The sequence below is a fragment of the Typopeltis vanoorti genome, chromosome 21 (genome assembly GCF_054136105.1).
Source record: "Typopeltis vanoorti isolate ZY-2024b chromosome 21, IOZ_Tvanoo_1.0, whole genome shotgun sequence".
NCBI classification, from domain to species: Eukaryota; Metazoa; Arthropoda; class Arachnida; order Uropygi; family Thelyphonidae; genus Typopeltis; species Typopeltis vanoorti.
The window spans coordinates 27323504-27334583 of record NC_143569.1 but is presented as its reverse complement, the minus strand read 5'-3'; the positions used below and the strand labels follow the sequence as shown (position 1 = coordinate 27334583).

At 36.0% G+C, this 11080-nt stretch overlaps 1 protein-coding gene across 1 annotated transcript in view; it reads right to left on the bottom strand.

Annotated features, from left to right (window-relative positions):
* Positions 1 to 865: 865 nt before the first annotated feature.
* Positions 866 to 11080, bottom strand: part of LOC150094685 (cell adhesion molecule Dscam1-like) — a 639127-nt gene continuing 628912 nt past the window's right edge. Inside the window, exon 26 of the mRNA XM_090411623.1 lies at positions 866 to 3113. Within this exon, the coding sequence (XP_090267749.1) occupies positions 3040 to 3113 (74 nt within the window). The 3' untranslated portion in view covers positions 866 to 3039. The remainder of the gene's footprint in view (positions 3114 to 11080) is intronic.

Here is an 11080-nt window from a genome sequence, read left to right as displayed (position 1 = left end):
GGAATCTGTTGATATCCCCCGCCGTGGGCATGGATATTTCTAATTTGTGAAAATAGTGGTGGTCGGCAGTAGATGGCGCTGGTGTAGATGAAGTTAGTTGCAGTTAGTGGAGTGGCGGAGACGGAGAGTTGTAGAACAGGTGCCCTCCTTCGATGAGTGTTTTGACTCCCTGGAGGTGTTATGTAATAATAATAATATTTTCTTTAACAGTTGGAGATCGTTGTCCTTGAACAAACAAATGTGTGGAAGGTAGTTTCATAAAATAACATATGAAATAGAGGCTGATGAAAAGTGGGATTGGAAAGTTTTAGTATGAACTATGAATGTTTGCTACCCGGAAGATGATTTTTTGTCAGCTTGGGGGAATGATGAGGGCTAGTTCAGTAAAAACACTGTACATTAATTCTGTGAGAGCAATAGATGGGTCATCAGTTAACAGTGTCTTCTTCTTAATAGCATCAAGCTGCAGGAGTTTTCTTGTACATCCTTAAATGTGAGATCAATATTCTAAAATTGAGAGGAGTTGTTATTTAGAAGTTGTACACTTGAGAAGCAGCTTATGGAAGAGAAGAGGATATCAAGTTCTTGGAGACTGAAGAGTCTATGAATGTGCTACGTTCATTCCATTGCATTGTCCTTAAACCCAGCTGAAGAATGGAGAAAAAAAAAAGGAAGTTACATCTGAGGGTGTAATGTTCAAAAGTTATCTGAAGTTCTATTTATAACTTTTATCTGAAAATATTATGAACTACCTGTATTTATGGCATATAAGAATAAATGCAAACACAAACAGATCACTGTTATTTATTTTCAATAGGAAACTACATCCGCCAGAGCGTAGTCACTATTATGTATACTACTCAGAGTATTCTTATAAGAACGCGTATAAAACAGAGCCGCATACATTCAGAAGTGATGAGCAGATACAACAACTATAGTTACACAGATACATGTATGCGTCTTTTATACATGTCTACTTGCATTGCAGGGTCTCAACAGCTTCTACGTTGGCGCTCACATTTTTAAAACTGTAAGTAAAAACATTTTTTTATTTGTTCATAAAAGTATCATCGTTTTAACTTTTATTAGGATCCACACTTGAATGGCTAAAATGGTTTAATAAAATAACTTTTTAGTTGATTCTTTGAGAGTGTAGAGTACCTTTAAAACGCGCTGTTAAGATATTAACATATTAAGCCTATGTTAATATATTAACATTATTTAAATTGAAAAACTCTTTCCTTTGTGAATTATATGGGAAATCTTTTATTTTTTCTGCATTCCCTTTATTTACATTAAAACCTTTCAGACATTTCATTTACCATATTTTTTTATTAATGAAGTTTAAAAATTTATAAAAACTATATTCCGTAATTATCAACAAGTCCATTCTTTATGGTTGTCACATGTAGGAAAATAAATATACTGAACAGGTTAGCTATGCTTTATTATTTCAGAACTCAAAGAGCTTTCCATCTATTCTTTTGCGAATGTTAGTCTCTAAGTATATTTTTTCGATGGTTTCATAAAAAACTGTTCTATTAATACAACTACAGAGTCATGTCACAGACCATTCACTTATATACACGCTACCTACAGAGATGCTTATAAATGTACTGGCATATATTTCGTAATAAAAGACGTATTTCTAAAATGGTTTTGTTTTTCACTTTTTATATATGTTTTCAAGTTTCGTTAAAATCTAAGTTTGTGTATTAATTGTTTGGCCGAAAAATTTGGCTGACTACCTGGGGAAGAAAAAAAAGCGCAGAAATGACAGGTTTTATTTTTTTTGGGGGGGGGTGAGCTACAAAACGGCAATTTGTGATTTTTAAGCAGAAAAATTACTTTTTTTTTTTCCCGTAAAATAAAAATAAAGTCTTCGCATCTGACATTCTGTCAAACTAAAACTCCGGCGATTTTTCTTAATCTTGATTTTGCTGAGCAATCGCTAACGAACCTAAGATTAAATATAAAAAAAATCCATAATAAGATCAACTGCTTGGTAAGCATAATGTTAGCTTTACTAAGCAGAATGCTGCTTTATCTAGTGATGTGTCATCGTCTTTCCTTCCTTTTTTCTCGCTAAACGTACTCGCCAGCAGTTTCACGATTTGGGTGTTTAGTATTATCATCAGGTGTGATAATTATTGTGGATTTTACCGTTAGCTACTCTCGAATAAGCTCGCCGAAATGGCTCCTTCCTGTTCAATGTTTGTATTTTTGTGTGTTTCTTTTAACGATAGAATTCGTACTACTTTTTGTTAATGAAATAAATAATTAATAATCCCATAGAATGTTTGCTGCTACAAATATTTCTCGATGTTTGTTGAAATGAATTGAAAATTAGCAACTCAGTGTGATGAATTTTCTTTCTAAGTATTGTTCTAAATATTAAACTCTCATTCTTTACATTTATCTTTTCTTAATACATAAAACTGAAAATATTGTTGAATTTCACTTGCAGAGCTTTAAAAATACATTTGATGTAGGCTGAAGTTGTCAGACATTCTTAGACTTCTTCGAACTTTTAGGTATTCCCATCTGATACATTTTCGAAATACAAAGTTCCAGTATTTGCCTTCACGTGCACTAAACATTCTCCCACGACAATTCGTATAAAAATCACTGTCTTGCTTCTGCGGTCAAGATTTTTACAGAGTGGCTGGAAGTTGTTGTCCCACTGGGAGACGAGGTACATTGGCAGAGATGAATCACCAGTCACATACACGCACGCACACACACACAAACACTAGAAATATAAGTTTGCACTTGCTTGCAGTAGCACAATCAGCGCCTTCGGAAAGCCAAAAAACAAAACAGTAACTTTCCCCAGAAGTTATTTGACTCCCTTGTGGAATAATGCAACTGTCTGTTGGTTAGTACAGAGGTGGATAAAAACCAATGAACGTCCCTGAACAAAAACAAAAGAAAAAAAAATGGTATGAATCGCACTTCTTTTGAGACTAGAAATAGCTCTTGAACATCCCCTGGTTATACAGGGTGCATTCTAGTTCCTTGTTTCTTCAAGATCATAGGTCAATGGACGGCCAGGACGCTCATTGAGGTCAGTTTGCATTCTGGAGGCATAGCAACACGTAAGGTGTTATCACCTGTAAAGTAGGAGGGAAAAGAAATGTGTTTAGACAAGGGAAGATTATTTTTGTAAATACTTCTATGCAGTAAACTTCCATTACAATAATTTTCAAAATAATCATTTTAGCTGTAAATATAATGAAACAGAAATGTAGATTCTTTTTAAATATTTTTCTAGGATAGGATATAAACACCTAATTTAAAAACATAATAAATTACAACGCATGTGATTTCTCCTACTGATATTATAATATATCATAAATGGTGTATTTATGATTAAAAGAAATATTATTATTTCAAAATTATTTTTTTTTGCAAATTTAGGAATTTAAATAGCTCTTTTATCTTTATTCACTGTTTTATAATTTTAATAAAGTTTAAAATCGAACTACTATAAATAAATTACAGGAAGTCTAATTTTTGTCAAGGGATCTTAACTATGGAACTGGTAATTTATTTTGATAGCGTATCTCTCTGATTACATGCTTAAGATATATAAAGATGTTTTTGTGTCCAGTCAAGCGTGTATCCAATAAGCCGTGAAATAAAGTGAGGAAGAAATAATGAGTTGCGATAAACAGTCTTAAAAAAAAAAAAAAAAGACGAGAAAATAAGGGCGGACAACCGTAGTTAAATGCAATGGATGAGTTTACATAGAACAATTAGACCAAACACCTTCATAAGTCTTGGCCATTCTCCGTGCCAGGGAACAATTGTAATTCGCTTACATTAAAAAAGAAACAGGTAGCAAAGAGTTTGAAAAAAACGAGTAAAGAGAATGATAAAGCGACACCATTTGTGTTTCAGTCAGGCCTAGTTTAATCAACGAAGGAATTAGATGGAACTTGATGACCACTTCTCCATACATTAAAGGAGAAACTTCAAAAAGGAAACAAACGGATACAATTGCATTTGCAATTCTGTTAGCTAATAATGGCGCACACTGTACAAAGCATCCATGCTTAGTTTTTGTTTCAATGTGTAGTAGTTGCGCCTTTGGCTATCTCAATCGATCGATGCGTTTGCAAGGAAAGACGAAAAATCTATGGACGCGACCCCTTCTCCGAGAACCATTTATAAATGTTAGAATAAATTAACCAACAAACAAAGAAAAACAGCCAATTTACAACCGTACTGATGTATATTTAAATATCTAGACGTTGTCTGATGAATTAGTGATGTATGATGTTATACGGAATGCCTTTTAAGACAGTGTGTGGTATGCAGATAGGGATGGGTTGAGAGTGGGGATGAAGAAGGTTGAAGCAGTGGCGCGTGCTGTTCCTCTGAAGATGACGACACGCATTGATTACGCCTCGATTGATCTTGTGTGTTTGCCAAACTCGGTTTACGTTTTTGAGTTAATTTAGGAAATTAGAGAAATTTTTCTGGAAGTTATCTTTCGTTAGAACTTGGGAGTTTGTTATAAGGTGGCACTCGAGAAGAAATGCATTTCCCTTTTTGTTGCCACCTATAGAACACAGTGCTAATTCCGTATTTTCTTTTTACCAATCCAAGCGAACTCTTCATTTTTTTTTATTTCGATTCTATTTCAATGAGAACAGAAAATTGTTTTTGATAAAAACGTTTGCTACGTTTATTCAGTGAGAGAGACAGAGAGAGAGAAAGTGTGTGTTATAAACACCCAAACAGTTCGACGCTTTTAACGAAAATGATTGTAAAGTTAAGAAAAATGAAATTTATTTAACGTTGGTTCATTTACAGAGAATGCCTGGAAAAAAGGCTGTCATTCCAATGATGAAGAAATATGACGTTAAGAAAGAAATGTGTTAAAATAATTACCTCATATGACTTGACACATTTAGATAGCTGAAACCAAGGGAAGAACTCGTGCCAGTTTTGAGAAATAAAATCCATGGAAATATTTCGAGAACATACCGAACATTTATGCAAAATTAATGAATAAAAATATTTAAATTGTTGCATATACTTTATATGGCCTATCATATCAAACAGGAGTTGTTTGATATGATAGGCCAAAACATGGAACGCATTTGCAAACAGATGTTAAGTGACAAAAGGCATTTTTAAGACATTCTCGGTCACAAAGGTTGTAAAATCTACGTGTAATCACCATAGATGGATAAGCATTAAATATTGAGGAAATCCTACTCAGCAAACCGCATGTTACTTTTTTAAAGCTATTTCAGCGCTCCAGCGAACCTGATGATGGTCTCAAGTAAAGGCATTCACAGAACATCTACGTTTACTTATTTGGACCCACCACTCGGCTAAAATACTGGCATTGAAGGCTTTTTAATACCATTTTGTCTCATGGTATGAATATTATTATTTTGAAGCTGTCTACAATTCCCTCATTAGGAAGATTTTGATTGTCAATATTCGCATTCAATGTATCATCCCTCTTTAATTTTCTTGATATTCTGAAGAAAAGGCAGTTGGTATTTTTAAAATCTCGGTTTTATTTCTTCTTCTTCTTCTTCTGCAGCTTCTCCCACTTAAGTGGGGTCACTGTTGATGATGAGTCTCCTCCACACATTCCTGTCTTGAGCTGTCACAACATCCAAGTTCTTCATCCTCAAGTCCTCTTCTACCAGCTCCCTCCATCTCTTCTTTGGCCGTCCACGCTTCCGCCTTCCTTGCACATACATCTGCATGACCCTTCTTCCCACATATTTGTTCTCCTTCCTCATCACATGACCAAACCATCTCAACCTTGCCTCCTGTATTTTCGCTCCTAAGTTCGTAACTTTCACTGTTCCCCTGACATAGTCATTTCTCAGACGATCCTTTCTGGTCACATCGCACATCCACCTAAGCATTCTCATTTGCTACTTCCATCCTGCTGATGTTATTTTCCCTCAGGGCCACAGTTTCTATAGCATATGTCATAGCTAGCCTCACTACTGTCCTATAGATTTTGCCTTTCAGATTGATCGGCACCCTCTTATCGCAAAACACTCCAGCCATCTCCCTCCAGTTCCTCCAACCCACTTGTATCCTGCATCCCACTTCCTTCTCAGCTCCTCCATCTTCTTCCACTGTTGAACCTAAGTATCTAAAGTCTCTCACCTTCCTGATGACATTTCCTTCCAGCTCCAGATCTGTCTCCTGTCCGCCGCCCACTGTGCAACACATATACTCTGTCTTACTTCTGCTCAGTCTCATACCTCTCTCTCTCTTCCAGTACTTTTCTCCATCTTTCCAGTTTAGTTCCCGCTTCTTCTCTTGAATCTGCACACAGCAAGATGTCATCTGCATACAACATTGTCCAAGGCGCATATTCTCTCACCTCCATCATAATATTAAACAGAAACTGACCCTTGATGCAAGCCAACTGTTACTTGAAAACTTTGTCTGTCCCAGACAGGTCCGAACACTTGTCTTCACATTTCTGTACATTTCCCGCAACAGCCTGACATATTTCTCCGGCACCTTCTTCTCCCTCAGACACCTACAGACTTCTTGCCTTGGCACTCTATCGTATGCTTTCTCCAGATCAATAAATGCCAGATGTAGCTCCCTTTGTTTCTCTCGATACTTTTCCATCATCTGCCGTAACCCAAAGATAGCATCTGTTGTTGATCTACCAGGCATGAAGCCAAATTGTTCCTTTGCAATCTCCACCTCCTTCCTCAATCTACCATCAAGAACCCTTTCTAGGATCTTCATTGTGTGGGACATCAACTTTATTCCTCTGTAATTTTTACAGTCTTGTGCATCCCCTTTACCCTTGTAGATGGGGACAAGAGTACTCTCCCTCCATTCTCCGGGTATATTTTCCTGTTGGCAAACTTTCATGAACAGGTCCCACAGCAGGTCAATTCCCTCTTCCCCCAGTGCCTTCCATGCCTCCACTGGAATCCTGTCGGGGCCCACTGATTTTCCATTCCTCATCCTCTTCATGGCCTCCATCACTTCCACTTTACTGATGTTCTGCACCATCCCCTCAGAAGGCTGCCCATCTCCTCTGTGAGTCCTTGCATTTGCTTCATTCAAAAGTCCCTCAAAGTATATTCTCCATCTGTTTCTTATGTCCACATCCCTCATGATACTCTTCCTTCAGCGTCTTTGATCTGCCTCATTTCATTCTGCAAAACAAACTAGTATGAAAAAATGTGCAGTTAAAAGATAAAAATCTCCTAAGTAGTAGATATTAAATAACCTGCCTTGAAAAGTTGCAGCACTTGCTTTGAAGATCAGGAGTTTGGTATTTTGTCACCGCACTAATGCATTACTGTAGGTTAATAGTCTTTCGTCGATGGATTCACATAACCGTTAAACGATATCAAAAGCAATAGACTAAGTTTCTTCGATCCTTTCCACAACATTTGCTCAAAGATTTCCGCCTAAGTAGAGATGAAAGTTCTCGGTGAAAGAATCCATACTGAATATTATTGATGAGGAGGTTTCCAAAGAATGGAAGCAAATGATAGATTTTTCCTATTCTTTTGAAAAAAGACAGAAATCCAGATTTAAGAAATGGCATACATATTAATGAATTTTAGCTATAGAACGCATACTACCGGAATAGCTCCTATTTAACTCGTATTACGATTTATCTTGAATCTCATTTCCTCTCTCCCCATAATAACAGATTATAACGAATTTGATATCTTCTACTAATATTATAATATATATTAAATGGTGTATTAATAATTAAAGGAATATCATTAAATGTCATAAAGATGTCCTGCAGGACATAAAAATCTGTTATTTTTATCTGATGCAAGTAACAAAGGCTATGATACAATATACGAGTATTCTGTCTGTTGATTGTTTAGCGGGGCGAAAAATCAGATTTTATGGAAGGTAAAAAAAAAACACATCTAGTGTACAAAACCAGCTAACTTCCTTTCATTTGACAAAGACCATACAAGCGTTATTTTCGTCTTGAACGGGGATTAGGGTAGTATTGAAGTAACTAATTAAGATGAATAGTTTTGTATGCAAGATGATCATACATCTGCATGTAATCCAGATAAAAGTGCGCTTCTATATGAGGTATCATCTGAATATAATATTGGAAATGAGTATAATAAATGAAATAGCTCAGCTGTATAAGAATGATAACGAAACTAAAAATCCCTACTGTAATTTTTGAAGAATTAGAAAAAAAAAATGGTATAACTGGGTAAATTAGCCTGCAGGACATAAACACTATCAGATATGAGAATGGCATGTTAGCATCACTAGCATATATGAAAGGTTATAAAAAGAAACATAGCTTAAGACATGAGTTTATATATTATGATTTATTCTATAATAAAAATATCCATCGTAAAAAATCCACTAAAGTGGAAAAATTGTAGCTATAAAAATCGCTTTCACACAAGAGAAATTTCAATACAGCTAGTAGAAGGCTGTGAGGCGAAACTGGTTTTCAATTATACTTGAATTGTTGAATTTTACTCAGATTCGCTATTTTAAACTTTTACAAGAAAATATCGAACCGTTCCAGTTTTCAGTTCAGCGATATTCGGGGCGACAAAGAAATAATGTGTCCAAATTATGTACTGTATTACAATAACTGTCTGACTTAACGGAATTAATAGAAGTTGCCATTACAAGAAGCTGTTTGCATGGTTTGGTTTTTGTTCTAAATGGATCACTTTTACCATAACATTATCGAAAATTTTCGGTGAATTGTTTTACGATGAATTACATTTTTGACGAATTGTCATTCGATTAATTGTTCATTCGATGAATTGTCATGTAACAATATCATTAAGCAGAAGACAAAAATGCTGTGGAGAGTATATAAAGAGAAAGATGACCAGCAAACTCATGAACAGTACAAGGCTCAGGCAAGAAAGGTGATCAGCATGGCAAGGAAGGCAAATTCAGATTATGAGAAGAATTTAGCCGAACAGGTCAAAGGAAATCCCAAAGAATTCTTTCGCTATGTGGCAAGTAACAGGAAGAATAATTATGGAAGATTAACCTTAATGAGTGATGACGGTTACGAGGAGACGGAAGCGGATAAAATAGTTGGGTTACTGAGTGATCACTTCGCAAGCATATATCTTCCTAGTGAGGTTACTGCTTTAAACTATGTGACAGGGACAGAGGCGGAAGAATTGGAGGTCCTTAGGATACTGCAGAATCTCAATGTAAAGACAGCTGTGGGATTAGATGGGATATCAGCTTGGGTTTTGCGAGAATGTGCAAGGAAACTGGTAATGCCTTTGAATAAGCTGTTTAATTGAAGTCTCAGCTTTGGTAGAGTGGAAAGAGGGTAAAATTATTCCTTTGCATGAGAGAGGTTCTAAGAATACAGGAGCAAATTATAGACCAATCAGTATTTCAGGCATGGTAATAAAAGTGCTAGAAAAATTGGTAAAAAAGAGAATTAAAGAATGAATAGATAAAAATATGATTCTGTATGGAGGTCAACATAAATTTGTGAAGGGTCGGTCATGCCTTAGTCATTTATTAACTTTTTATAATCGAGTAACAGCTGAGTTGGATAAAGGAATTGGCTACACGATGATTTTGCTGGCTTTTGCAAACGCATTTGATAGAATACTACATGGAACTCTGTTACACAAATTAGAACAGATGGGGATGGATATGACACCGGTTAAGTGGATAAGAGGATATCAAAAGAAAAAAGCAGATATCGAAAAGTGGTATATGAAGGGGAAGAATCGAGGTGAAAACAGGTGAGTAGTGTGTGTCACAAGGATCAGTGCTGGGTCCATTGCTATTTATTTTGTATATAAATGATACAGGAAATATTCAATTGTTTGCCGATGTTGCAACATTAGGTAGAGTAATAGTTAATCAAGGCGATGTGGAGAGCTTGCAGGACTATTTAAATAGGTTGTCAGTATAGGCAAAAATTAATGGATGTCAGTTCAATATCGAGAAATGCAAGGTTATGCATTTTGGGAAAAATAGATTACAAGCCGTGTATCATATTGATTTACTCCAGGAAATAGATGAAGCTAGAGATTTAGGGGTGATGGTGAACAGATAGTTAACGTTTAAAGGACAGTAGTAGGGGAGGAACTAGTGACAAGATCAAGATCAAGATAAGATAAGGAATCGTGACGTGATTGGTTGATGACGTCATTGTGTGCATGGCTTCATGGGTGTGGAATGTTTGGAATTTCCGTGTGGGCAAGTGTGTCACTGGCTTCAGTTGTTGTGTTTTGGTTCGCGTATGGGATTATGGGTGATGGTAGAGATAAGGATTCGTGTTGTGATTGGTGGTGCACTTCTGACAAGATCAAGATCAAGATAAGATAAGGAATCGTGACGTGATTGGTCGATGACATCATTGTGTGCATGGCTTCCTGGGTGTGGAATGTTTGGAATTTCCGTGTGGGCAAGTGTGTCACTGGCTTCAATTCTTGTGTTTTGGTTCGATTATGGGTGATGGTAGAGATAAGGATTCGTGTTGTGATTGGTGGTGCAGTTCTGACAAGATGAAGATCAAGATAAGATAAGGAATGGTGAGGTGGGTGTGTGTGTGTTGTTTTCAGATGTAGATAAGTGACGTCATTTGTTATTTGTAAATAAATGTCGTCATTTGTAAATAAGTGACGTTGTTGTTTTGAATGGAAAGGATGATATTAGTGGATAAGAAATCGTGTCGTGATTGGTGCTCACTTCTGACAAGATCAAGATCAAGATAAGATAAGGAATCGTGTCGTGGGTGTGTGTTGTTTTCAGATGTAGATAAGTGACGTCATTTGTTAGTTGTAAATAAGTGACGTTATTGTTTTGAATGGAAAGGGAAATATATTAGTGTATAAGTAATCGTGTTGTCATTGGTGGACACTTCTGACAAGATCTAGATCAAGATAAGATAAGGAATCGTGACGCGAATGTTTGTTGTTATTGAGTTTGGAATGATAATTTAATTTAACTATATTCTATGTCACTCAAACATACAGTTTTTTTTTCTTCTATAGATGGTTGTACTAATTTTCCAATACATTTTGGGCATTTCTTTCCTGTTAAAGTGTGGGAATTCTTAGAGAAAGTCGTGATG